We start from the raw sequence: 27,872 nt of genomic DNA on the forward strand, positions 1-27,872 counted from the left end.
AGCCGACTGTTGCTACCATTGACAGTATGTAGCTATATGGTTGCTACACCTGAACACACCGCAGCATGTTAACGCAGCAACAACGTCAATAACAATGTTAACAGTCGGGGATTGCTCTTCTGCCCCCTGCTGGCCAAAGATCGATTCAAGTTAATGAAAAAACGTATTTCAGGCCTGCAGCTATTTTTCTGTTTAAGTGCAACTTCTCGACTTCCTCTAGTCTTAGCTCTATGTCACCTAATTTTTAACCTGTGCCAAAAGGTGTATTAATTTGTTTGCTCAGGGCATCAAAGAAGATTCTCAGGAAAATGACATAAAGGCAACTTTGCATTGAGCAATGAAGCAAAAACAACACCCAACATCAATTTAATGAATTTGTCCTAAAGCAATTATTTCAGACATTTTGATCTTGGTAGTTGCGGTTCTTTATATTATGGGATTCACTATTTTTTACATGTATTAAATATTTCAACACTTTAGGTATACAAGGTTTCCTTCCTTCCCATTTTGTATAAGCCTGCTGAAATTTTGCTTAAAGTTAGGATTTAAATGCTCTCACCTCAAACATCAGCCTTGATTTATGCTGTAGTAGGCATAGCCCCTCACAAAACACACCAAACTATTAATATTCATATTCATCACACATCAACACAAACAGTCTTAATAACCCTGTTAATTTCAGTGTCGTGAGACAGACAGCAGATTGAACACAACAACTAGCATGATGAGATGTGTTTCAGGCATTTGTTTCTCGGTTGTAAAGTAAAAGTGTTTCTTTCCCCCTGCGGCAACTACAGAGCTTTAGTTAGCTGACATCAGCAGAACCAGGTCCTAACATCACTCAAGCATGACTGTTCTGCAGTCAGACTGCAGCTTTAGGGAAATGATGAACTGGAAAATTATTGCTTTCATTTTTTTATTTATTATTGAGAAACTAACATTGTACAAATATGCACAAATGGAAGTGGAGAGGAAGAAGAGTTCTGAAGTAAGACAAGAACATAAAGAGGCAGATAATAATGAAATGCCATCTGTGCATGCACTTCTCATTCATACTAATCACCATAAACTGAAGTGGTATGAAGGTGTGTGTTTGTGTGTCTGTACATCTGTTTGTGTTTGTACACCCAGGTATCGATTGTGGGCAGATTTAAGAAATGACATGTTGTCTCAAAGTATTTGACAGTGTTACTGAAAAATAATGTGTGTGAATGAATGAGTTAGTATACTCCCTCCAGATACACCAAATACCCCTTTCCACAGTTACATACAGACACACACACACACACACACACACACACACACACACACATACATAAACACACACTTACACAAAATGCTGCCTCCTTCTCCTCCTCTGCCATTGTTACAGGGCAGTAATCAATTATCTCACTATGATGTCATTCTGCTAACCCTCCCCCATACTGTTCAGCCCTCCTCTATTTTTACAGTGGCTGTGTGCATCAGAGCAAGAATGGAAAATACAATAATAATCTTGTATTGGCAAAAGATAATCACCAAACACTGATAATAACTCAGGTTTCATTATCTGGACTAATAGATATTCCAAGTTTATAGGGATAAGCATACATACTTCATACATCACTGTTCTAATGCACAATTAAGTCATATGTATACACACAGACGTGTACACACGCGTTCAGTACATCACGTCATAGAGCCGTGATTTGATTAGAGTTGAATGAATCATCTGGCTTGATCACACTGAGTCATCTGGTCTCCATGCTCAGTGACAGGATAATTGAATGAGGGACAGTAATGAAGAGACATGGACGCCAACATGAAGGGCAGCGTAAGGTCTCTGTTTTTTGGTTGCCTCTCTTAGGTTCGTATATAGCTGGATGCTTGCCTGAGTGTGAATAACACCTCCATTATCGGGTTATCAACATGACTTCACACCAGACAAAGTGCAAGCCACACACTTGCCGCTTTATGGACGTGGTGATTGTTTTGGCAGGTGTGCGATGATGTCATCTACCACAGCTTTTTTCATGCTTGAAGCAGACTGAAGACCTCTATCATGTATGCTGCTGTAGCACTGAGGAACAGTGGAGCTGTGAGCTCACTGTTCTCTTGCTGTATGCAGAGCAGAACCCTCCAGCAATTTAAAGATAATCCACTTAGCCTCTGTGTGTGTCAAGATACCAACTTGCCCTGGTTTCTCTCTGCTGTATTTTCCGGGGCCAGGGTAACAGATAGCGACATGCATATTGATTGACTGCCCCTGCATGTGAAAAAAAAACAAAAAACACCACTCTGACAGAACAAGAGATCTACAAAAATAAAACAAGATGAGCAAGAGCAGAACATTGAGATAAACTGTGTTCCCATTTTGTATGACAGACTCATCCCCTTTTCTAATTATAATTCCATGTGACATTTTATCAGCATGTGTTGAACTTAAATCCTGGATTAGCTGCATCAAAAAAAGTAAACCTCCTGACTGGAGCCTGTGAGATGTTTTAGGATTAAGGTTGTAATCATTGCTCTTATTTACCTCCAACGCTCATCAAAAGGTACAGATTTTAAGCAGCTCTATATAAAAACCCATATTTAATTTGGCTTTGTTGGGATTTAATTTTGTATTTTAGGGTATATCCATCTTGGAGATAGCTAAGAGCTCCTCTTCTCAAGAGCCCTCAAAAGTGGAGCTATTTAGTGATTAGGTGGTAAAGACTATAGCTGCTCCAGTTCTTATTTAAAGTATAAAAGGAACCATGCAATCAAGAGTACACCACATTAGCCTGAACCACATAAGGAAAGACTTGTAAACACAAAAGGCCAGTATCAAAGATGCCAGTCTTGCGCAGTAGTTATACATTCGATAATGCTGTCAAATCCCTATGATAGAGATCTCAGCCGTAAAGCCATAGCTTCCTCACTGAGGTCAAATGATACCATCTAGTTTGTGAGCTGTTCCAATATCAGATGACAGCATGTCTCTGGGTGTCTTAGTTGGAGACAGACTTGTTATTGATCTCTTCATCAGAAACCCATCAAACCAGGCAGACAGACAGAGAGATGCTATGTCTATCCCTGTAGATACAGTAGGCATGAAATCCTCCCCATTTGGTTATACTGTATATATGCCAGTGTTTAATTAATCTATGAAGATGAAGTGCCTTTTTTTAAAAAGAGTATGATTCCCATAAGACCTATTAATCACTTTCCCCTCCTACTCATAGTATTTTATTGATTTAACACATTCATAACAATATTAGGATAGTGGCCATAATTCTCATACAATAGTCTCCCCGTCTTGCAGTCTCTATGACAGACATGAGACCATTCGGTTTTATAGCTGAGCTGGTATAAGTCTCTGCCAATCACATTAGTTCCAGACCAATAAAGCCCAGAGGAGAACTAAAACACAATTTACAACATTTCTTTATTTGTTTACTTACCAGTCACAGCAAATCCATGGCAGAAAACAAGAACATTTAATTTTTCCAGTTTCTGAATGAAGTTGCTTCCTACTTCCTTCAGTCTGAATGATTTGTGTGCATGTTTGATGTGGGTTATTTACTGTGCTGTCAGTGCAAATTATGTTTATTAAAGCAGCTCCAGTAATTAGATAATCACTTATTCACCTGAAATATTAATACTCAGAGACAGGAAGCATGATCAATATTAATCTTGGCTCACCCACAACACACACACACACACACACACACACACACACACACACACACACACACACACACACACACAGTGCATAAACCCACGTTAATAATTAAGATGGGTTCAAGCTCTGAACAAGTCAGCGTGAATACAACTGCCATGGATTTTGTGCTCAAAAAAAAAAAAAAAAAAAAGCTCTAAAATGATCCGATGTCAATCTTGTTGAACGTGTATTTAGAGGAAAGGTCCACACTGAACAGATTTAAGTCATGTTATTCCTTAGCCTTAGAGCGCTTAACAGCCATGAATAAATCCCTACCAAAGAAAACACCAAAAGAACCAGTGGGGGCACATATGAAGTGTGTTGCTCATTACCAACTAGTGAAGAGTGGCTGTGAATGGTGCGAAAATGTGCGGCTATTATAATAAATGGAACAGTGACAGTAAAAAGTTGTGACAGTAAGCCAGTCTTCCCGTGTGCGCTGGGGTGACAGCAAGGGGTTTGACAGTTGTGACAGTAAGAGCACTTGTAAGGGAACGCCCTCTATGCTAATGCTATTTGCTAAGGCAGAGGCAGTGTAAAATGGAGTCAAGGGACACCAGCTGTCTCCCAGCGATATGAGACGATGCGGCATGAACCTATTTTTGCCTTAAGGATGAATGTATTTTGTTGGGTACAACTGTAAAGGTGATAATATTTGTAGTAGTGTGCCCCTTTCTGTGGAAATAAAAGCCCACTTTCACATCCACCTCCTTTTCGTATTCATTCCATCTCCTTCTATTCCTGCCCTCCTCACTTACACTAACTTTTTCACCTTGCTTTCTCTTGCCCTGTCCATCATCTCATGCCCTCTCCTCTCACCCTGCTCCTTTTACTGCTGCCTCTCCCTCGAGCGGGGTGCATGGCCTATCGCCATAGTAACAGACAGCCATGACAGGTGGAGATAGCAGGTAGTGCGGCGATGCATGACTCCCCCTGGGACTGCAGAATGCCAACACTATAGAATGAGAATGAACAGAACACACTCCTTACACAAAGTCACCCTGCGCACAGGGTGTACATTCAATTCATTGAAGCTTATTATAAGAGGGGTCCATGCCTTATCTGTATTCTACACACGCAGCAAAGCCACACTGCCATTGTTTCACTATGCGGCTGGACAGAGGGAAAAGAGGAGTTCAATGGATTTAAGCATGTTGTGTGTTTCTATTTCATCGCTCTCTATGGCCAGATCTGAACCAGGCCAAGCCAAGCCAGTATGTTTTATGTCAGTGAGGGACTGGATTCTACACTAACAAGGTCCTACAATTTCTCTGCCATGGGCTGCAGAGAAACAGTTTTCTCTCTAATGTGTAACTGAATTCATTCAGTCTTGAAGATGGGGAATGATTGCACACTGATCTTCCTATGTCTCTCTCTCTCTCTCTCTCTCTCTCTCTCTCTCTCTCTCTCTCTCTCTCTCTCTCTCTTAAACCACTTACACACACACAGAGCAACTTATATACATGCACATGCACAAATCATTTTGCTCACACAACCATATACTAAGATACATTAAATGACATCCGTCTCCAACATGCACAGACACTGTGCACTACCCCCCCCCCATATGCCTGCAATAGTCTGTGAGGTATTTCTCCCACACTTGACCACTGCAGCAGTTGAACACGTGGAGGAGTTAGACAAAAGCTTGAGTTTTCAGAGTTGGATGCAAAAGACACATGTTTCTTTAGTATGGAAAGCAACCTCTGAGCATCACTAGGAAGTTATCATAGGATTTCAGACTTGTAGTAAAGGGGAGGAGCAAACAAGCAACATCCCTTTATTAGTGACATGCCATCTCACCTCCTGCTTTAGTGGCTGCATGGGCATTTGCTATGCGGAGAGAGTGATGAGAGAAAGCCACAGCAGAGAAAGGAAGAAACAAAGACAGACAGTTAAACAGTTTTGGAAATACTATACCCCTCCGAAACTCACCATGAGCAAGCACACGGCTGATTCAGGCATGAGTTGGACAGCCATGATGGGATCCCTCTATAGATTCTTGTGAAAAGGGAACGTCGCCAATTTCCTTGGGGGACTCTCTTCGTTATCCTCTTCCTTGTTCCTCTTGTTCTGAGTCTTCACCCAGGAACCAAGCTCATCTCTGTCCAGATGAAGTCTTTTGACTGGCCGTCCCACCCCTGTGTCCTTAACCACCTCCCTGTGTCTTTCAGTCAGTGCTGCAGACAGTCTCTGGTCTCTGATTGTAATGTCACAGTCTCTGGAGAGCCTACTCTCCTGTCTCTCTGCGACTCTTCAGACTGAGCAAAACGCTACCCTCCTTCTTCCAGTTCTTTGATCTGAGAGCAAAGCAGCCCCCCCCCCCCCTCCCACACACACACACACACACACACACACACACACACACTTCTCTTTTCACTTTTAAAACACTCCCCGCAGACCCCACGCCCACCTCCCCCAAACCCCTGTGACTCGGGTGCCTCTTGCTATATGCTCCCCTCCCTCTTTTGCTGCCTTCAGCCTCCCTTTTTCAGTCTACTCTGCTCACAACACAAAGCACATCCAGGCATACACGTGGGGTTTCAGTCTTTCTCCTGAGGCTGTCCTGTCGCTGCTCCAGAGGATGTAACCTGCATCAGTGATGCTCCCCAGTCTAAAGTACTCCTCCACTGTGATGGGAAAGACAGAAGCCTCACCTCACCTCTCCAATCAGAGATCCAGCGTAGAGAGATCCCCTTTAGACTAATCCCCTCCCTCATATATCATCAGCACGAGACAAGGGCAGAGAGGGAAGCAAATAAAGGAGAGTATAATAGACAGTTTCCAAATGACAGAGGATGGTGTAAAAGGCAGCCAGAGATGTAGAGATGTAGTGGAGAGAGCAGCCACTGGTGAAAGAGGTCCACACTGTGCTGAGAGTAAATGAAGGTGGGTGGGGAAGAGGGAGGGGAAAGAGCAATGGAAATGCAGCAGGCGAGAGCAGACCGCGCCTATCGATGCCGGCTGCAACAGCAAGGCAGCGAGGGATGTGAGTAATTGTACCTCACCTCACTTTATGGATGGGGTGTGCATGTGTGATTGTGCACATCTGATTTAGATCCATGGTAGCTATCATGTTCACAGATACCTGTGCTCCAGACTGGGATCAGTTTTTATCATTAATAATTTAGACAGAAAGAGTCTTAGCGTGGCTTTTGTCTTGTGTGTTCAAGAGAGAGCATCAGATAAAGATAAGTAATGGGAAGGAGATACAAAGAAAGTCAAAAATCACGTAATCATACGACAGATGAATTGTTATAGCCGGAATGAAAGCAAGCCTCAGTACAATCAACCAGCTCTGCATTATATTGGCAAAATGTAATTATCTCCATTGTGAGCAAATGTATATACACGTGCATGTTTCTGTGGGTGGTGTACAAAGCCAAAGCAAAGGGCAGGTATTATTCAGAGGGAAGAACTAAGAATAAATTAAAAATTCACATTTTACTTACAAGAAAATACTGTCATTTGTTAGCCAGGGTGTACCAGGAGGATCTATTGGCAGAAAGGAATATAATACTCTAGATATGTTTTCATTAGAGTATAATCACATAAATAAGAATAGTGTATTTTTGTTACCATAGAATGAGCTGTTCTATCTTCTTAAAAAGTCTGTTAGGTGTCTACCAGGGGTGTTTCCTGTATTTGGGGACATTCAGGACTTCTATAGGGGTTAGATGGAGATCCTCCCCCAGACATTTTTATTTGGTTAACACCCTCTAAATTTAAATTATTTTTCTGTGTATTCTGGCACCTTATTTACATTAAAAATACATGTTTTAATCTAACTTTTAACTTTAAAATATTAGTAGTTGTTAGTAATTATCATTAGTATTAACACACCCACTATTTTAATATAGCCTACTGCTCATTCATTGTTGTGTGTGCACTGTTCTTCTCCATCCACTGCTGCACCCTCTTCTTTCTGTCCATCATCTGCTGCCAGAAAAAAAAGTTAAATATATTTATGTTATGTTTATTGGAATAAAACATTTTCTTTCACACACTTACTCTCACACACACATGCAAAGCAGAGAGAGGGATGGAGTTGTTTTTCTTATTAAACAGAAAAATACAATCATACACCTTTTGAATTTAAATTTCTCTCTTTCATGGAGCTAAAAATAATAAAAAGATTTGAGTTATTAATGGTCCAGTGTGATTTAATGTCATCTAGCAGTGTAGCTGCATGAGCTACTGGCGTGGTTTTAAACCAGGTGTGTGTGACAACGTGTGTTAGATGGAACAACATCTATCACAGAGAACAGCAATGGCTGCTAAAGAGGTTAGCGTCGATGGTGGTTAAGCCAATCTCATTTGTGAAGTATTTATTTGAAAGTGCCTGTCCTTTCCAACAACTGGTTAGGTGGAACATGTTAGTGTTTTGTTTTAGCATTTTTTGCAACGAAATAAGTTTGAATCAAATTGTAATTTTCCAAGTAAAACTCTTCAGCACCTCTTTATTCCTTGGTATTGAAAATTTTTGACCAACCAACAAATTTAACATCCAACCCCACACCCAAAAGTAAAAATCCCCAAAACAAAACAAATCACACAATTTCCATCTGTGTGCTGGCACAGACATTATTTCCTAAGTGATTATTGTTGTTCTCACTATGCATTAAAATGTATACTTTTATACTATAGACAAATTTTATAGTCTACACAGCCTGCCTACACGCTTGCAAGGCGAGTGGTTTTCAGGTGGTTACAATCTGTGACTTCACTGCTAGATGCTACTAAATCCTACACACTGGTCCTTGAATAAGAAATCACATGCTTATTCTTCAAATATATTATGGTTCACACAGTAGTGACTAATATGAATGATGCAGACTCACAAATCACGACATTCTGACATAAAAGATAAGAGGTTTATTCTGAATGTGTTTTTTTTCTTACCACACTACCACCCAGTCTGCTCTTCATAACTTCCTCTTGCAGTCTGGTTGCAGACACTCATAAGGAAGTAAAAAAGAACAAAAAAAAAAAAAAAAAATGCATTCACCTTCACAGCATTTTTATTGCTACTATAAAGATTGTAACTGGAACTTAAGTCCACCACAGGAAACATCAGTACTGGCGATGAGTCTGTTGTTGTTGTATGTTATTTGAGGCATTTCTTTGGTTGTGATTTGAGCAACAAACACCATACCTGATATAAAATTACAGTCAAACTTTTTTGCTAAAAGCATTTTCATTCAGCTTTTCACACAATTACATTTATTTACATTTTCTGTTACGCCATCAGGTATTGAGACCCACACTATTTTCAACACTTTCAGTTACAGTCTACACATATGTTGCCCAAGTCAAGTTCTCTTCAGTTAAACTCCTCCCCTCAGCTAGCTGCAGGCACCAGGGGTGTTGCCCAGAGAGCTGGAACAGGAAACTTGCATGTTTTGCCACAGGTTTGGTACGAACTAAACTCTTAAGAGAAGACGTGAAGGCATATATGGTGAGTGGAAGCCAGTTTTTTGATAATACAACACAAACAAAACATAACTGAATTGTTTAACATAAGGGTAATTTTATTGGAAAACGTCTCAGTACCTTTCTAACCTTAAACCTGCTCTTGTTATAATGAGAGTATAAAAGCAAGGATACAGTGATCAATGTAAGCAGTAATAACAATGTAGTGTATAAAAACAAACATATAAGCAGTCACTGAACCACTTTATTTAATGTTTTGCAGCTTTTTTCAATTTTCTGTGATTATTTCTATCACATACTGCAGTTGTTCTACCTGAGTTCAGCAGGAGATGGCACTGCTGAAATACAAGACTGAGCCTGTTGGAAACGAAAGCTTGGACAAATGGGAGTTACTTGGCTCGGGGGGATTTGGTGAAGTCTACAAAGTCAGACACAAGGACTTCGGGTTTGATGTGGCCATTAAGATACTTCGTGATGGTGTTTGGTAAATGTATAAATATCTGCAATCTTTCTTTGGCTTGCCATACTTGTCAAATAGTAGTGCTGTATCTTTGGCTTTCTCTTCACTTCTCTATTGTCTTACCTCATTCCAGCCCCTTCATTCCAAATGAAAAAGCACTGCACAATGAGGCTGATCACATGAAAGAGGCTTCCTGTGAGTTTGTGCTAAGGCTTTATGCACTGTATCATGGATGTCCACCAATTAGAGAAACAGCCTTGCAACAGGGAATAGTGATGGAGTACATGAGAAGAGGATCTGTTCAGTCTCTGCTGGATTACCTGCGTGGCCCTCCACCGTGGCCCCTGACCTTCCGCTTGGCCCATGAAGTGGCTCTTGGCATGAACTTCCTCCATATTAAGAAACTTATTCACCACGACCTAAAGCCAAGTAATGTTCTGCTGAGTGATGAGCTTCACGCCAAGGTAGAGAACCACCAACATAAACTCTTATGTTCACATTAAATATAAAGATGATTTTATTCTTTGTTTTATGTAATATGTCTCTTTTTACTCTGTAGATAGCAGACTTTGGTCTTTCCAGGGTTTCCACCAGTGCTTTGAACAGCAACAGAGAAACAACCGGAGTGGACGGAGGCTCATACAAGTACATGCCTCCTGAGGCTTTTGAGGCATCATACAAACCTTGCCGTGCTTTTGACAGATACAGGTTAACATTAAAAACAATACTTATCAATAGGAATACTACTGTATGTATACTGTGTTAACACGTTACTAAATATTCTTTCTCTGTTAATCAGCTATGGCATCCTACTCTGGTCTATTGTTACTGGTAAAGACCCATATTCAGGTATGTGTAGTTTATTTTGTTGTCTTACCATTCTTTTGTTGGCATTTCTGTCTTTTAGTCAATTAAATCATATCTTACCATATTTTTTAGTTTGTTTGATCTCTCTATTGTTTCCTTCATAACTTATCACTTCATGCTCTGAACCAAGCACTGTACATACGATATATGTCCAGTTAACATGTATACAAAACCTCAGTGGTGTTTGCACATTTTGATGCATGACTTCTTTGTGTCACTATATGTACTGTAGTGGCTGATTACAGTCTTGTGGCTCTGAGGATCCCTATGGGGGACAGACCTGACTTAGAGGAAATTGACCAGACAAAAGCAGACGGCTTGGAAGAGATAGTTAAGCTCATGAAGAGTTGCTGGGATAAGACACCCAGTGCGAGGCCTGAATTTAAAGGTAGATATTTCTTATGTTGTTGTTGCTGTTGTTTTTATTTGTATATATGGTATAACTATATACTTACTATATGGTTTACTATGTACTTAAATGGGCTTAGGTTCTTAGGGGCTTTTGTAGAGTAGTTTAAAATGTATGACTGTGCATTCTTTGTGAAGAAATACATTAAAATGAAACTTTGCTTCTATTTCAGAGTGCCTTGAAGTAACTGAGAATGTGCTCTCAAAGCACAGAAAGGGAATCCGTGTTGCAGTCAATCGAATCTTGAAAAGACTGGTACTACTTTTACATTTCATCTCAGAAAATGAAATATAGTCCTGATTAAACATGATTCATAATACTAGTATTTCTTTCTCTGATTTATAACATTTTCTCCCTGGTTCACTGTAGGAGTCACCAACCAGCAATGAACATTCAGAAACATTCAGTTTTCCTCATCAGAGATTAGGTAGATTGTTTAATACCATTTGTGGTTTATTTTGCTTTCATGTCTTAGTTATTCCTCACTTTCCACAGTAAAATATGTTGTTTCTTTCTCTCTTTCAGAAAGGTCAGAGTCAAATGATGTTGTGGATGTCGGATTTATAGCAACTCAAATGTCTTCCATGCAGGTATGTCAAATGCACTTTGATCTTTGCCTGACAGGAAGTTGAAAACAAATGACATTATTTAAGCAAAGTCATTTTAATCTGGTCCCATTGAATCCTGAGATGAGCAACATTTATACCGTACCGTTAATTGAATATTATTTTGAAGGGGATTGGGCATTGCATTCTTAGTATTTTATTATCATATTAAACCACACATCATTCAGTAATTTAGACTGGCTTTCTGAAACTAGTGTACAATATATTAAGCAATGCACTTGTATAATACATTACACAATATAGACTGAAAAAAGCTTTGTATTTTTGGCAACAGGATTCTGTCAGTGTTCCTGCTGAAAGAATGATTGATGCAGATAAAGGTGAGTACTTTTGTCACTGTACTGATGCTCTATGTTATAACAATTAATTAAGTTATTTTTGTTCACATTTCCACATAACTTTTTTTTTTGGATGAACATGATATTGTAATTTACGAAAGGTCACATTAATATTTGACTTATTATTTTTCATTCTACTATTTTCGAACAGCAAAGTTTGTTGATGAAAAAAAGAAAACATTAATTCAAGACGTTTCTGACGTAATGGCAGTAGTAGATGAGCTTGATGACATGGTCCACAGTGAAACCTACTCAGTGATCGAAGCTGAAAAGACAAGCCAGGGTAAAATGAGAGCGCTGTATACGAGGACATTGCGTTCAGGAGGGGAGAAGGTCAAAGCAGCCTTCTACGACGCCCTCAAAAAACATCAGCCCCATCTAGTGGAGAGACTCGGTGAGATTTTAAATATAAAACTCAAACATGGTAGTTTAACCTATGAGTTATTCAAGTTTTTAATTTCACTTTCTTTTCCTTCAGGTGGCTAATTCGAAAGCAACTGTGGCCTTCCTGCATTTTAAGGACAAATGTTAAATGACTCTCCCTGCCTTTCCTCTTACACTTAGACATCTTTTTAAAGAAAAATCCATCTATTTTATTAATTTGTATATATGCAATTTGTTGACATTTTATTTCCCTGCAGTTACTAAATAACTAAACTATATATTTTTATATATATATATATATATATATATATATTTTAATTAATATCTTTTTCAATAAACATATTTTTCCAGAAAGTTCGGTCTCCTCACCTTCTCTTCTTTTATACTTGAAAGAGTAACATGACGTGTTGTGTAGGCGTAATGGATTAACTATGAACAAAAAACATATTTGCTATTGTTAATATTATGAAGGGGGGATGTTGCTTGTTTCCTCCAGTGGGAGAGAGGGAGGGAGAAAGAGAGAGAATGGTAAGAGGCTTTTCTGGTTCAATCCCTCAGTAACTGTCACAAGCAGTCAGTCAGTCACCTGCAGATGATGGTGTCGAGGGCACCCCAGAAAACAAATTGGTCTCTCAGTTTAATGTGCAGGTTTGTGGTTCATTACTCTTGAACTGAATAATGGTCCCAACAGTGATTTGATAAAGACAAAACTACTTTTATAAAGACAGAAAAGACTTGTGTAAAGATTTTAAAAACCAATAATAGATTTGTTTCCTTTTTTTAAAATTGTTGGTGGTAAAATCTAATATTAAATATAACCAACCGTATTCTCAAAATATGAGTTTCTTTGAGTGTGTATTTATAAGCCTATTTTGTTATACTATTATTAGAGTACTACTACTAAAATAATATGGACCTCTGTTCCAAAGGAGCAAAGCGTAACAGTATTCTGGGATTTGACCTTTGTCTCATTCACAGCTCCGTCTTTTTGAGCTCTGCAAAAAAAAACAACCCACACACCTCTACACCATGATAATCCTCCGAGGGGAAAAGTGTGTTGAAGTGTCATCTTGACCCATCCTTCTCTTCCCTAGTCCTACTGCCTCACTCCACCCTACACACCCATCTCACCCCACCCCATCCTGTATTAATGCTTCCAATCCTCTTTGTGGGAGAGTGACGTCTGCTACTGTCAGAAACAGAGTTAAGCTCAGCAGGCATCGGGAGAACGGAGGGGAGAGAAGCTCCACAGATAACCAAGCAGCACTGCGTTCAGGGCCTCCAGGGGGACGAATCTCTGCTACCTATTAAACAAGACCTGACTGTCCTTCCCAGCGGCTGCTCATGACTCCGGCTAGGGACATACAGGTGTAGTCAACTTCATCAACAGGTTAGCTAAAAACTCTGTGCCCCTGTCTGAGGGCCTTAATGGCCTCAAACTCAAAGGATGAGAGCTGACAAAGTGGAATACAAACTCTCCTCGGGCAAACAACATTGTTTTAAGGGACTTTTGTTGCTGTTGCTTCTGTATTTTTCGGATTTTTGAAAACCTGAATTTGTGAAAACTTGTATTTCTTGCCAGTTCTACCTGCTGCACTGGCCACAAAACAGATGGCAAGGCAGCTTCCTCTCATGTCAGGTGTGTCTGAAAGGTTTTTGTGTGAGCATGCACTCAAAGCATTGGGGGTTTATGAGTGCTTATAATTGAACAGCAATTTGAGTGTGTTGCCGTGTGTCTGTTGAGAGCTGCTGCTGAGACTTTGTGTGTATGAAACAAGTCAGAAGTGCTTGAATTGTGTCTGTGCGTGTGTGTGTGTGTGTGTGTGTGTGAGCGAGACAGAGGTAGAGAGAAAGGGAAGTGGGGCCCTGTAGAGGTTGTAGCCCTGGATTTCCTAGAGATGGAGGGTCATGGTTATGACCGGTTTGGAGATGGAGAGAGGGACACTTACCAAATTGACTACAGGAGGATTGTAGGGGACATGGAACCAGCACGACCGCGTATTTCAAACAGAGATGGGGAACAACCTCACCCCTACGGGGCCTATGCCCACCCAATGCCACATGGACATGGACATGAGACTGCAGCCCAGCGATACAGTGCTACACGTATCCAAGCTGGATATGAACCAGAGAGGTCAGTCTCATACTCTTGCCGTCTATGACCACTCTTAATATGCTGTAAGGTCATGCCCTTCACTTTTGCAGAAGTAATTGTGCTAAACTGTCTAACCCGTAAAAACATTGTTTATCCAGCAGCAACCATAATGTTTTCACTTTCTAGGAGCGTTGGTTGTCCACTTTTACACGTCCATTGATCAGCAACCTGGGCAGCCAACCAAATCCTCTTACCTACTGTACTGCCGTCATAGGTGTATAGAAGGAGTTTCCATTGATAAGGACGGATTCCTTTCGTTTAGCATTTCCTGTCTTGACTCCGGCGTTTGTAATAGGATCTGGCTACAGTGCAAGTGTGAGAAACAGAGGTCAAGAGAGGGACGAGCAAAACAACATGTATGCCCAAGGGATTAATACCTCCAGAAAGACTAAACAACATGTTATTTTTAGTGACAATGTATTTATGCATCCATCACGGGAAGTAATGGATGAAAGACAGTGTTAAAAAAATTTAATAAAATGTTGATTAACAGAATCTGTAAGAACTATTATCAATGTCAATTCAAGTGTAGCTGTATGGAGATGTGGGGCTAAGGTGATAGAAATGTGTCACATTTTCATTGTCATTTTTTCAGCAAATATTAAGATGTAGTCATTCATATTTTAGCTGTGTCATGTGTGCATGTATTTGTTTTTATATTTCAGCATGGCAGACTACCTGATCAGCGGAGGCACAGGTTATGTTCCTGAAGATGGTTTAACAGCACAACAACTATTTTCTATTGGTGATGGACTTACATACAAGTAAGAATTGACAAAAACACACATTTGACTGACTCATTTTATGGCCATGCATTTTATGGTATTACACACTTAACACACTGACACAATGCACATGCACACATGGTATTTATGCATGTGCTCATACAGACCACACATTAGGATTATGCAATGACTTCCATTAAATGTTTAGTAATATCAGTGATGACACATCTGCTTGGGTTTTATGTGTTGGATTATAATGAGTGCTACTTTCAAGAATGACTATGAGTGGTGTCACAGACATTAAAAGCAGCGTGTTTGTGTGTGTGTGTGTGTGTGTGTGTGTGTGTGTGCGTTTGCTCACACACACTCACATATCAGTGTGTTAATGGGTATCAGTGTAGTTTCCTTAATGGAGGCTATATGCAGGGTTTATCGGTGTGCAGAGGATAAATGCGGAACATTTCAGTGGGTTGAAAGGCTGACAGATTATGTCTGGTATGTCTGTCAGCTAAATGTAAAAAAGGACTGCTTTTTAGAAATGGATATGTGCAGTTACACATACGCAACAAAAGCCATACAATCCTTGTTTAAGGTTTGTAATGTCGATTAATAATTTTATTTATGTAATACTTTTCCAGTTCCAAAGCAAGATTTTCTCTGACCATATTTTCTTTTTGTCCCTCCTCTCAGTGACTTCTTGATCCTCCCTGGTTTCATAGACTTTACTTCTGATGAGGTGGTGAGTATCATAACACTGGCCAACACATCATAAGTATTCAGTATATTGTTGATTTTGTTGGTAAGTGATAGCACAAAGAATATTTTTATGGACAAACATGAATAGTTATATTCGTCATTCCTTTGGGTCACACATTTTCATAGTTCATATTCCTGACAATAATTCACAAGCACCGACAGCATTTGCTGTAATCCCTTGTTATGTTCCTTTGAGCACAGGGTTGTTTATTTGGCTTGCTTTGTTTTCGTCTTTGCAAGCTCTGCTGGGACAGTAAATTAATTTCATGCTTATGTCACATGGGTTATTGCTGGATAGCAGGTGTTCAAAACAGACACACACCTGCGTCATCGAACACTCAGCAGGTGAATTCAACAAGTCAGACTCTCTAATGTTCCCAAACTGGCTTTTAGGCTCACTGCACTTCAAAATAAGAACAAACTCCAACATTTGGTTGACAAATGAGTGCTGCAGCTGCAACACTGTAGGGATGTTGTTTGTATCAAGTTGATTACTTTTGTAGCGAACACACCATTGGAGTCATTTTGAGCATGTCATTGCATAACATTTAAGATGTTTTAGATTCATTTTGCTTTGCTTCTGTTTCGGAATTTACAATTTTTTTAGGATTTAACCTCTGCATTAACAAGGAAGATAACCCTGAAGACACCTCTTATTTCATCTCCCATGGATACAGTCACAGAGTCTTCCATGGCCATCGCCATGGCAGTGAGTACAAGCACTGCACAACCTCACACACACCAACATCATCCTGTGCCACAGTTTAATTGCACAAGAACACTGAAGGCCTTGAATATTTTTTTTTTGGTGTTATTTCATAAATTAATTATTTCCTCTAATATCTCTGATTGTCTGGTTTCAGTTGATGGGTGGGATTGGAATAATTCATCATAACTGTACATCTGAGTTCCAGGCCAATGAGGTGCGCAAAGTGAAGGTAAGACAAACCATCTACTGGACCAACAAAGACATGAACTCATAATAGACAGAGAAAGTCCTCTGTGACAATGCTTTCAAAATAAAATGTTATTTTTAAAACAATATACACTGAATGCTGTTTAATCATTCAACACTTGTTTGTCATCATTTCAATCATTTCATGTTTTTGTCCTTGCTAGAAATTTGAGCAAGGCTTCATTACAGACCCAGTGGTAATGAGTCCCCGACACACAGTGGGGGACGTTTTTGAGGCAAAGATATGCCATGGGTTCTCTGGGATCCCTGTTACAGAGACCGGCAAGATGGGCAGCAAGCTGGTTGGCATAGTCACCTCCAGAGACATAGACTTTCTGTCTGAGAAGGACCATGACAGACCCCTAGAGGAGGTGGGTGCATAATTGATGTGTTTATGTGAATGAAAAAAAATAAATAAATGGGTGGTATATTGATATGTATCCACACTGTTTGAATCACTTTAACCTCTTTTCTGTTCAGGCAATGACAAAAAGGGAAGATTTAGTGGTTGCACCTGCTGGAGTCACACTAAAAGAGGCTAATGATATACTACAACGTAGCAAAAAAGGTAAATGTGTAAAGTATACCATATGTCATTCTACTGTAGGGAAAAAGGAACCAGCTCTCCGACTCAGATCAACTTTTCTTCCTTATTTTCCTCATTTCACACTCTGACTCTCCTAGGGAAGCTCCCCATAGTGAATGACAGTGATGAGCTGGTTGCCATCATTGCTCGGACTGATTTGAAGAAGAACAGAGATTATCCTCTGGCTTCCAAGGACTCCCGCAAACAGTTGCTGTGTGGAGCTGCTATTGGTACGAGGGACGATGACAAATACAGACTGGACCTCCTCATGCAGGCTGGGGTGGATGTGGTCGTCCTGGTAGGCTATGACTGTGGTTTGATTCAGCCTTTGGTTAGATTAGATAGATTTGAATTATCAGCCTCTTGATACACGTAGGATGGATGCAGTGACTTATTATTTGGATAAATTGGAACTGTTCTAAGTTATGTTTTTATTGCTTTAAATTAAACTGAAATTTTCTTTTCCTTCAGGATTCCTCCCAGGGAAACTCAGTGTATCAGATCAACATGATAAACTACATCAAACAGAAATATCCTGAACTACAGGTAGTTGGAGGAAATGGTAAGCTCTCCTCTCGTCTCTGAGCTTTCTTTTGCATTTGTTCTATGAATACTTCCTATAACCTATTGTGTATGTCCCCCACACTGAGCTCTTTTCTGTGCGTTTGTCTCTCTCTAGTGGTGACAGCTGCTCAGGCTAAAAACCTCATAGATGCCGGTGTGGATGCACTGAGGGTGGGCATGGGATGTGGCTCCATCTGTATCACCCAGGAAGGTATGATGAAATGTGCAGTACTGTGAATACCAGCTGGTTTAAGATAAAACAAAGTCAGAAAAACTGCCTCTTAGTGATTAGTTAGAAAAAGAGACTAATCTAAAGCTGGGATCGTAATAATCTATTCATTTCAGTTGTATTATTGGGGATATTTTGCTGCCAACATAGCATATTATTTGTATTATTGTTCCTCAGTGATGGCTTGTGGACGGCCCCAAGGTACATCAGTGTACAAAGTTGCAGAGTATGCTCGGCGTTTTGGAGTGCCAGTAATCGCTGATGGAGGCATTCAGACTGTTGGACATGTGGTGAAGGCACTGGCCTTGGGAGCATCTACAGGTACAAAAATGCAATATTGTCTTTTTTCCTCCCAGTCTTACATTTTTATGATTCACATTTGGATCATTCGGTCGACACTTTCTTCTAGTAATCTCACTAGTACTGTACTACTTTTACAAAATAAAAGTTGTGGTTTTTGCTGCTTCTGTCTTATTTTTTGTATTTCTGCCCTTGCCTGTTGCCCTTTGCATTCAGCATCACGTGATCCCATTTTATGTCCTCTCACATTTCTTAGTGATGATGGGGTCACTGCTCGCGGCAACCACTGAAGCTCCAGGAGAATATTTCTTTTCAGATGGTGTGCGTCTGAAAAAGTACAGAGGAATGGGCTCCTTGGATGCAATGGAGAAAAATAACAGTCAGAAACGCTACTTCAGGTGGGAGAGTGGGGTTACAGATAACTTATTCTAGAAAAATGTACAGTTATAGGATGTTATAGTGGCACATTTATTGCTTACTCTGTGTGAATTGGGTTTGTGTGTCCAGTGAGGGAGATAAAGTGAAGGTGGCTCAAGGTGTCTCAGGATCAGTGCAAGATAAAGGCTCCATCCATAAGTTTGTTCCTTACCTCATCGCTGGCATCCAACACGGCTGTCAAGACATAGGAGCTAAGAGTTTGTCCATTTTACGGTAAGTGTGGAATCGTGTGTGTATGTTACGGTTTATATTGTGTAAGAAGTTTTGGCTAGCATGAGCTGTGTGTCTGTGTACCAGGTCAATGATGTATTCTGGAGAGCTGAAGTTTGAGAAGAGAACCATGTCTGCTCAGATGGAAGGAGGAGTCCACGGCTTGCACTCGTAAGTCTGGGTTTATGACCTTTCCCCCTCCTCTGCACCTCCTTTGTGTCCTGTTTGTACTTGTGTTCCTCTACTGTCTAAATATTTTGGTGGCACTAGTTTCCTCTCTCAGTATGTGACATTTACTTTTAAAGGCAAAGGCACTAACAGTGTGTGTCTAAGCTTCACTTTGATTCAGTCCCTTTGTCAGAAACCTTTTACTGTCAAATGGAATGTAATTTACCTGTTGCTAGCAGGATCAAAATTGTCTTCTCTCTTCCTCTTTTCTTACCCATGCTATCACATTAGATATTCTTTTGTGCCATGTAAGTATATCCATGTGGTTATCACACCTCCAACTTCTTCTTTCATTCAGTCATCTCCATCCAAGATTGCTTTTATTTTCACAACACAGAAAACGCTTATAGTCTTCCTTTTCTTTCCCATGTGTAGTTATGAAAAGCGGCTTTACTGAGGGGGGTGGAAGAGGAAACACTCGATCAGGACCTAGCGTCCCGACCCCAGCAGCTATGAGCAGATGCACCGGGCGCATGTGATCAAACCACAAACACAATGCTGTTGTCGTTGCACAACATCCACACCCTCTCTTGTTCTTGTCTGGCTGATCTCTGACCCCTTCAAAGATAGCTGAAACAGCACATTGTAGTTACATGGGTCTAAAGTTCAAAAGCGAGTCAGAGGGTTCATGTCCATTACATGAGCTCTTTATCTGTCTTTATCCCTCTGTTGCCAAGGTGTAGTGGGGGTAATGTAATTAAGGGTGCAGTGTGTAACATTTAGGAGGATCTGTTGGCAGAAATTGAATATTTACAGGTCTATTTTCATTTTTTTATTCTTAATTTTAAAATGAGCTGTTTTTATCTACAGAGGGAGCGGGTCCTCTTCTACTGCTCTTCTATTATTTCTAAAGTAGCACAGAACGAACAAACAAAACTCTGGCTCTAGGGCCTTTCGTGTTTTTCATCAGTTCTGTGGCGAATGTAGTTTCTCCACTTGTAATGGGAGTTGGCCACTTAGATGCCACTAAATACTACACACTGGTCCTTTAACTATACTGCTGATCCCTTTTAACAAGATAACGTGCAATTAACTAATTTAGGACAAGCTTATTATTGTTGATCTAATGACGTCTATCTCCTTGTTGGCCTCTGTTGCACCCCGATACACAACAAACCTGGTATTTCCATGCTCATTTAATATATCACACAAGATTCTTCTTTTTGCAGGAAATTAGATTTTTATTTATAGAATAAGACAGGTAAAAAAGAAAGAAAAGAAAGCAGCATGTTTTGGCATAATGTTTTGAATGTTTAACATTTTATTTAATTGAAAACGTTACAATAGCTGTAATACAAGCTCTCTGATGATAATGAAAGCAGACTCCAGAAGTGTAAAATAATATTGAATTATATCTATGGTCAATTTTCAAGCCTGCGACCTTGTGTACAACGCTTACAGAGCCAGGGGGAAACATACAGTATAGTACATATAATACAATTAACATCTCATTATCTACATACTGCACCGGTTATCAAAGTAGTAGTAGTCAAAGTAATTTCTCTGACAGGTGAACATTTGGCTGGTACATGGTGGATGCTCTGCCCTGATCACCCTGCATGTATTCTCACACCCAGTCGGTGATCTCTTTGAATGTGCTACACTGCTGCAGAAGGGACCAAAGCTTAGCATCAGCCTTAATTTACATATCTGTAACAAGGAGCGCCTTAAAGGAGCTATCATGTGTAATCTTACTGTGTTCATCTTATTTGGCATAGAAAATACTATATTGACAAGACAGGAGGCTACCCATGCTTTACATTTCAGTTATCTGATTATAAATTCATACATCATGTTTATATAATACAAATGAGTCTGAGTCACATTGGCTTGACATATTGTGATCTTCCATAATTTCATTTAGCAAAAAGCCCATGATTAATTACATGACTATTAACTGTACATAATACACAATAAAGTAGTAGTTATTTGTCATTTGTTTTTCAGGCTCAGCATTTTAGCAAACAGAGAGTCAATGAAATAGAGCTATGAAGTCAGTGGAGTAGGGTATAAACAATTGCCCAAGTAAGATTTATTTCTTTATAGAATTGTAGACAAGTTGATTTATCAGTTTTCAATGTGATTGTTTATTTTTCTGGGAGGTATTCAATGTCGTTGGTATTACATATGACACTTTATGATTAACTCTTGATCTGAATTTTGCAATAACTTACAGAAAATATATTCTTCTTCCATCACCCACCCTAAGGCTTCAAAATTATATTTACTGTAAATAGTGTTGAATAAAGATTTTTTGACGAGGGTATTTTGATATTGTTTAAACATTTTTGTCACATCTCCAGAAATACATGAAGCAAAAAGTGTTGACCAGCATGATGGTTTTTCTCATTACCACTAGAGGGCAATATATTAAAAATCTAACAACCATGTTCATTTGTTACCCTTCAGAAATATCTTGAAGTCTGCCCAGAAATTCTAACATGAGCAATACACAATGCCAGTTTAACACATTACAATTACAATTTAGACTGTACCAAAAGTTTCAAAGACACCACTCAAATGGTTGGCTAAGCAGGCAATACAAAAACATGGAAGACAAATCCTCCTGTGTATATAGGATTTTTGCTTGAATTTCCATGTTTATTACACCACACTGAAATAACATATGATAATCCTGTGAGGAAAGTACTACTTAACAAAATACTGTTCCCCCCACTGTTCACAACTTAATGGCCAGCAAGGTGCTGATTAGCAAAATATTAGTAATTTTCAGCTCCCTCTAGATTTTTTTTTTAGCTCTCCTCATATTGTTTACCACTGTAGATTCAATTGTTTCCGTACAATCACATCAGGGAAGAGGTGAAAGGGTGTTATCTCACTTTTTGCCAAATTGAAACCCCAACAGTAAATCAACACTGTAAAACCACTAATGAAGAAGGTTCTTCTTCATATTCTTTCTGCAGGACAGCTTCAAATATAACAAAGCTCAACATGTCAGTTATACAAATATTAAAATCCCCACTTAAGTTAACTTCCTAATAGATATTACACTATCCATTTATTTATTTATGGTTATTTTTCTTTATTTGATCCTTGACATTCCTGAATGTCTATCTGGAATTAGTATTTAAATCACAATACTGCCACAATATTTAAAAAAAACATTACTTCAAAGAGAAGAGTTTAATGAAAGTTTTGGAAAACAGTGTGCTGCAGTCAGCCAGTTTTCAATATCAACAGTACAGTTTTACAGTATAAAATAAATTGTGTCTACATATTATATCAATAATGTCACTTCTCCTTTCATTTATTCAGGTAATTAGTTTAATCTATGTAACTTTTATGATGTACAATTCAATTCCTCCATCTAACCTAATCTGCTACATTCCAAACATAACGTGACTTTTATAAGTTACTACAATTCAATGGTGTCACTGCAAACACTCAGAGCATCAATTTGTTTGCACACATTCACAAACTCTGCCTGTACAGCGAGATCCCATTCCAGCTGTTTGCTTTCGCTCAGGTGTTTAGTCCCTGCCAGTCGGCCAGCTCCATGACTGTCCTGGGAAGCTAAGCTCAGGGTCCGGTAACGCCTGTGGTATGACAAGTGGGGGATCGCTCGTGGGAGGCTGCTCGGAGTAAAGTTTTGACCTCTGTTGGCCCAGGAATGTGAGCGCAGTTTTCCTGTCTCCTTGGGATTGTTGCACAGAACCTGGGTTGAGTCAGAGACACTCCCTTTCCAATCCCATTGCTCTGGTGACGTTGGTGACTTGCTGTGAGAAGAGCCATGTGGCTGAGAAGGTCTTGAACTGGACAGGATGTTCTCTTGATCCACATTTCCACAGGAAGATGTCCGGTATAGGGCATTTTCCACAGAGCTAGGCCCTTGCTTAGACATACCTTGGCTAGGAGAGCTCAAAGAGAGGCTGGAAGAAGCATGATTTAGTCTTGGCAAACCAAAGATACTCTGAGAGAATAGGGATTCACTGAAAAGAGCTTGGTCAATGCTGCGGGACAAGTTTATGGGAGATGGGGGGCGCAGGTCCACAGTAGAGTCGCTCTCCAATCGTAGGCTATCCAGTGATGATAGCTGAGACTCAACTGCATTTTTAGGCTTGTGCGGTGGGCTTGGGGGTGTAGGTAGAGGCAGTACAGTGTTCCGGGTTTGGCTGGACTTGGGGACACAGTCTAGCCCATTTCCAGGAGGATCCACAATTGAGAATAGAGGAAGAGCCTCTGACTGTCCCTTAGTGGTGACATCACAGACCACCAGCTTTTCCTGCTTACCCTGGGACCACGAATCGTGAGAGGAGAGGACAGGAGAATTTGCACCTCCCTGAGAGGGCAGGGTGAGCCCTCGTGAAGGGGAGCTGCAGGAGAGGCGCGACCAAGACCCTGGCCGTGGTTGAGTTATGGTCTTGATAGAGGAGTTGTTGTGACAGAACAGAGGGTGTGTACCAATGAGAGACAAACCTAGACACACCCCAACCTCACAGAGCCTGCAGCCTACCTGGTAGCCCCACCAGGGCCATGGCTGGAAACCATAGCCTTCAACCCCACCCAAACCAAGAGCATGCAGGATCCCATAAAGCTGGAGGCCTCCACAACCTAACAAACACAACGAAGCCCCTACTCCAGCTCCTGCTGCCCTATCCCAGTCCTCCATTTTAGCAAAGGGGCAACTTGCAGATCGAATCACTTCAGGAGATCCGCCACTCTCTCCATTGTCATTGAGCTGGTAGATGTGTTTAGTGTTGACTTGTATTAAGCAGTAGAAGATGAGGTAGGAGCATGAGAGAAAGATGGTGAGACATACAAAAACACCCTGAGGGAATAGCAGGATCACGGTGGGGAGGCTGTGGAAGAGCTGGAGCATGCCAACACACCCTAGAGAGACAACAGAATGCAACAGGGACATACACAGTAACAAGCAAGGCTTTGGCAAGACTGACAATGACTTGGAATTAGCAAGTGGAAGAGAAAGACGCATGCGTGATCGCATGGAAAGAAGGAGGATGGCCAGGGAGAAGGCTGAGATCAAACAGGGGAAGGGGAGCTCAGAGAGCAGCAGAGAGCCCAGAGGGGGAAGACGATCTTGGTGATTGTAAGCATCATAGAGCAAACGGAAAGCTTGGATTCCTGCAAAAGCTAGGAGGAACAAGTGCAACAGGGTGAGGTAGGGGATTCCTGGGGGACATCGCAGGGGCAGGCCCAACAGGCAGACCACAGAGATAAGACCAAATACAGTGAAGACAGACCCCAGGCCATAGATGTGTGCTTCCCACGCAAATCCCCATGTGGCGAGGGCAGAGTTCCAGTCTGAATACAGAGGAACAAAAAGGGCAGGGCTGACAGCTAGAGAGGGGTGCACAAACTCATTGGGAGTAAAATCATCTGAGTAGGTGGGAGTCCAGGACTGGTTTGATGTTTTGCAGGGTGTGGTAGGTGTGTCCCTGTTACCATCAAGTGTGCCACTGGTCTTTGAGACATGCAGGTCATCATCCTTGGAGTCATCTGTAAAGCATGCACAATAACATCAAACATTACCAATGTATAAGTTGTCGTCAACACAGAACCAAAAGGTAGAGCGTTTAAATACAGATACAATTTTAAGTATGCTAAACATTACTTGTGGAACATTAGCATATTAGTCTTGTCATCATGAGCAAGTTAGCACGAAGATGTTAGCATTCAGCACAAAGCACTGTGGTGCCCAGAATACAGCATGATTTTGCTGCTAGCGTGTCTCTGAACTCTTGGTATTGTATATTCGGTCTTGACCTATTGTCAGTTTTAATAATGCTGACATTAATATGCACATGAACCCAACATAATAACCAATGAACGCAGAACAGAGTAAATTATGTTCACAGTCTTTTCAAAAGAGAGCCGGGGAGAATTTGCCATGTGTGAAGTTAATCCATAATATAACAGAGCAGGCTTGTAACTGGGAATGTCTAACTGGGTCACAGAGAGAGAGCTAGAGCATGAGCAAGCAAGCAAGTAAGCAGTGTGTGTGTATGTGTTCCTGTATGAGAGAAAGAGATGTGCGTTGATTAGCCAGTATTGACCTTGCTGCTCTCATTTTGTGTGGCTATTATTAAGTATGATCAAGAGGTGTTATCTATCATTAATGTTAATGCATCCTTTCAACAGGAATCCACACAACTTTTGTATCTGAATGTGACCGTGTAACCAGTAAATAATGTAAGCATCTCATTCTCTAGTGAAATAGGGTTCAGAGTAAGCTGTATGGAGCCACCAGAAACAGGGAACCAGGTGGTTATAAATGGAATGTGTCCTATTTCTGGTCCTCCATTAGTGGTGAAGTGATTTTGTCAATGCAGAAGCAGCAAACAAGCGGCGAGAGACCTTTTAAACACAGGATTTTCACTGTGTTTTATTGACTGTGCCACTGTGACACAAATACCAATGCATTTTGGTAATATATGATACAGTTACTCAACAAAGTGGATGTTAAGGATGGAAATTGTGTCCGCTATAAATGCATAGGCAGCTTGAGGAAGGGTCATTGCTCGCACAGTCCTGTCAAAGCCCTTCTCCTCCTATGATTGTGGACACAACAAGTGAGTGACAAGTGAGTGCCATCGTGTATTTGTGTACAGCAAATACTGTGCAGGTGTGCACCACATTATCCAGTAACCTTTGGATGTGGGTAATGGACACTGACTGCAATGGTTATGAACTGTTTCTACAGTAACATGATAGTGGAGGAATGAGTGGAGAATTTGTGATGAAAGGATTGAGACAGCAAGAGAGGGGAGAGAGTGTAGGGGAAGAGTTAGGGAGAGATTTTTGAGGAGAGTGAAAGCTTGGGGGAGTGAAGTGATGCAAACCATTCTGTGAATGTAAAACAACTGTGTCTGCGAGCAGAATACATATCACAGACACTGCAGTCACACATAGTCTTGGAGTCTTTTATTTTATGTATTTAACGAGAGCAACAATATAAATCATACGATTCACTAGAGCTATAAGGGACAAGATGTTAACTGTGATTAGTGTCAGGTTTAGTAGATGATGGATGCTCCAAATACATAAAATTTCATTCAAGCAAGGACTCTTACCTTTATCTTCATCCATGCTGACAGCTCCTTTGTGTAAAACTGGATCTGTAATATCAATCAATCCAGCTCCATACTCCTTCACTGGGAAAGTCCCCTCCTGTGTCTTTCCCTGTGTGACAACAGAAGGACCAGAGGTCCATCCCGGGCTGCTAGTTGGTACTGGTGGAGTGGGGGGCTCAGGGCTGGGCCCAGGTCCAGCAGAATGAGATGAAGATGGAAGTGAACCAGACAGAAGAAAAGGTGACTGGCTATCAGTTATCTTATTCTGCAAGGCTGGGAAAGATGGCTGATTCTCTCCAGTCTGTGTAGAATGCAATAAAGATCCAGTATTGGTCTCAGCTGGCTGATACTTTACTGTTTGTTGTTCCTGGGTAGGTGGTACTCCTCTTGATGAAGACCTTACTGGTTGTAGAATTTCCTTGGAGGTGGCATCTTCTGTAGCACTATCTGTGGGTCTAGATATGATAAGTCCCTTCTCATTAGGATACAAGAAAGATGTCTCTGTGCTCTCCTGTAAATCAGTGTATTCACCAATCACACCTTGGCTATCTGATTCCTCAGATGATGGTAAGTGCCAACGTAAAGGTAGGAAGTTAACATTCTCAGTTCGAAACATGGGACTCCCCGGTGCTAAACCAGATCCATGAGGTCTCTGTGAGGGCTGCGTGACGTGCTGGGCTGCTGTGTCAATGTCTGGCTGTTGTGTTTCCTTGACATTTTCTCCGGCAAAGGCTATGACATCAAGTGAGAGAGGATAGGAGAGGGGGAGAAGAAGATAAAGATTCCACAGAGAGAGCATGGTGAGGGTCTACAGACTCCACAATAAAGTCACATGCTGTTGGTTTTTGAGGGATATTGTCCAATCACATGTTTTACAGATCTCTAACCTCAGGTCTCGGGGGATCTCATGCTTAACACACCTGAAGAAAGAAAGAAAGAAAGAAAGAAAGAAAGAAAGAAAGAAAGAAAGAAAAATCACATTTAAGACACAATCAGTGTAACCACTCATCCAATACTGTGGATTGCGAGGATATTCGCATGTAAATAGCTTGAATCTCTGCACGTGGGGTGAGTACTAAAATACTGAATATAAAAAAAACTCTCCAATGAGGTATATGAAAACACTATCTTTAAAACCTGTTCTCCTATAAAGTCCTGGAACATACACACAGTACAAACAAGATTATCACTCATAACAGCACGTGAAGAGACATTAGGTAGCTGGTCTCGTTTCAGCTTTCTTACCTCATTAATAGCCCATTCTGCTGCAGCCTCTTTAAACATACCATATATGCTGCTCTGTGTCGCTGCATGCCTGCAGTCTCTCTCTCTGCATCGCACTCTGTGTCCTTTCATACTCACTGTGCTGTGCCCCTCTTCTCTCCATCAGACAGTCGACACATGGGACAGACCCCACCTCTTCGAGACAACCCCCACTGTCCCACACTCTGTCGCTGCACTGATCTGACAGT

At 40.7% G+C, this 27,872-nt stretch overlaps 4 protein-coding genes across 12 annotated transcripts in view; 2 read left to right on the forward strand and 2 right to left on the reverse strand.

Moving 5' to 3' along the window:
- Nucleotides 1-5,986, reverse strand: part of frmd4a (FERM domain containing 4A) — a 102,208-nt gene extending 96,222 nt beyond the window's left edge. Inside the window, exon 1 of the mRNA XM_051383424.1 lies at nt 5,621-5,986. Coding sequence (XP_051239384.1) covers nt 5,621-5,665 — 45 coding nt within the window. The 5' untranslated portion in view covers nt 5,666-5,986. The remainder of the gene's footprint in view (nt 1-5,620) is intronic.
- Nucleotides 5,987-8,660: 2,674 nt separating this feature from the next.
- On the forward strand, nt 8,661-12,488 carry LOC127353860 (receptor-interacting serine/threonine-protein kinase 3). Of its 4 annotated transcripts, none has more exons than XR_007881379.1 (12): nt 8,661-9,143; nt 9,423-9,602; nt 9,712-10,042; nt 10,138-10,286; nt 10,378-10,427; nt 10,678-10,833; nt 11,027-11,109; nt 11,224-11,281; nt 11,380-11,444; nt 11,755-11,800; nt 12,061-12,212; nt 12,297-12,488. XR_007881379.1 is itself a non-coding variant. In XM_051383441.1 (12 exons), the coding sequence occupies exons 2-12, from the start codon at nt 9,448-9,450 to the stop codon at nt 12,302-12,304; spliced, it is 1,344 nt and encodes a 447-aa protein (XP_051239401.1). In that variant the 5' UTR covers nt 8,712-9,143; nt 9,381-9,447; the 3' UTR covers nt 12,305-12,488. The 4 variants fall into 4 exon arrangements, 3 of the variants coding, with proteins under 3 accessions (XP_051239401.1, XP_051239400.1, XP_051239402.1); XM_051383441.1 differs by having other exon boundaries at nt 8,712-9,143; nt 9,381-9,602; nt 11,970-12,212; XM_051383440.1 differs by having other exon boundaries at nt 8,715-9,143; nt 11,970-12,212.
- Nucleotides 12,489-13,315: 827 nt separating this feature from the next.
- impdh1a (IMP (inosine 5'-monophosphate) dehydrogenase 1a) lies at nt 13,316-21,614 on the forward strand. Of its 4 annotated transcripts, none has more exons than XM_051380774.1 (16): nt 13,319-14,336; nt 15,023-15,121; nt 15,773-15,821; nt 16,446-16,547; nt 16,702-16,776; nt 16,958-17,164; nt 17,274-17,361; nt 17,478-17,677; nt 17,851-17,941; nt 18,059-18,154; nt 18,350-18,493; nt 18,729-18,870; nt 18,980-19,123; nt 19,208-19,291; nt 19,580-19,596; nt 19,724-21,614. In XM_051380774.1, exons 1-16 carry the CDS (start codon nt 14,101-14,103, stop codon nt 19,825-19,827), a joined length of 1,878 nt encoding a protein of 625 aa, XP_051236734.1. In that variant the 5' UTR covers nt 13,319-14,100; the 3' UTR covers nt 19,828-21,614. The 4 variants fall into 4 exon arrangements, with proteins under 4 accessions (XP_051236735.1, XP_051236734.1, XP_051236736.1 ...); XM_051380776.1 differs by lacking the exon at nt 13,319-14,336 and adding an exon at nt 14,560-14,713; XM_051380777.1 differs by lacking the exon at nt 13,319-14,336 and adding an exon at nt 14,803-14,912.
- prrt4a (proline rich transmembrane protein 4a) lies at nt 21,470-27,781 on the reverse strand. Of its 3 annotated transcripts, XM_051380766.1 has the most exons (4): nt 27,646-27,781; nt 27,288-27,320; nt 26,401-27,132; nt 21,470-24,826 (listed from the first exon to the last, which is right to left on the reverse strand). In XM_051380766.1, exons 3-4 carry the CDS (start codon nt 27,014-27,016, stop codon nt 22,725-22,727), a joined length of 2,718 nt encoding a protein of 905 aa, XP_051236726.1. In that variant the 5' UTR covers nt 27,017-27,132; nt 27,288-27,320; nt 27,646-27,781; the 3' UTR covers nt 21,470-22,724. The 3 variants fall into 3 exon arrangements, with proteins under 3 accessions (XP_051236726.1, XP_051236725.1, XP_051236727.1); XM_051380765.1 differs by having other exon boundaries at nt 26,401-27,320; XM_051380767.1 differs by lacking the exon at nt 27,646-27,781 and having other exon boundaries at nt 27,288-27,465.
- Nucleotides 27,782-27,872: the final 91 nt, after the last annotated feature.

Source organism: Dicentrarchus labrax, unplaced genomic scaffold (genome assembly GCF_905237075.1).
Source record: "Dicentrarchus labrax unplaced genomic scaffold, dlabrax2021, whole genome shotgun sequence".
Taxonomy (NCBI): domain Eukaryota; kingdom Metazoa; phylum Chordata; class Actinopteri; family Moronidae; genus Dicentrarchus; species Dicentrarchus labrax.

Bases quoted from the DNA above. Each gene is read 5' to 3' on its own strand.
- LOC127353860 (XM_051383441.1), top strand. From the start codon at position 9,448: ATGGCACTGCTGAAATACAAGACTGAGCCTGTTGGAAACGAAAGCTTG. The intron at 10,287-10,377 runs GTTAACATTAAA...TCTGTTAATCAG, and splicing joins CGTGCTTTTGACAGATACAG to CTATGGCATCCTACTCTGGT. The intron at 11,110-11,223 runs GTACTACTTTTA...GGTTCACTGTAG, and splicing joins ATCGAATCTTGAAAAGACTG to GAGTCACCAACCAGCAATGA.
- prrt4a (XM_051380765.1), bottom strand. From the start codon at position 27,199: ATGCTCTCTCTGTGGAATCTTTATCTTCTTCTCCCCCTCTCCTATCCT. The intron at 24,827-26,400 runs GTAAGAGTCCTT...CATGCTTTACAG, and splicing joins CAGCATGGATGAAGATAAAG to ATGACTCCAAGGATGATGAC.
- impdh1a (XM_051380774.1), top strand. From the start codon at position 14,101: ATGGAGGGTCATGGTTATGACCGGTTTGGAGATGGAGAGAGGGACACT. The intron at 17,678-17,850 runs GTAGGCTATGAC...CTTTTCCTTCAG, and splicing joins GGGTGGATGTGGTCGTCCTG to GATTCCTCCCAGGGAAACTC. The intron at 18,494-18,728 runs GTACAAAAATGC...CACATTTCTTAG, and splicing joins GGCCTTGGGAGCATCTACAG to TGATGATGGGGTCACTGCTC.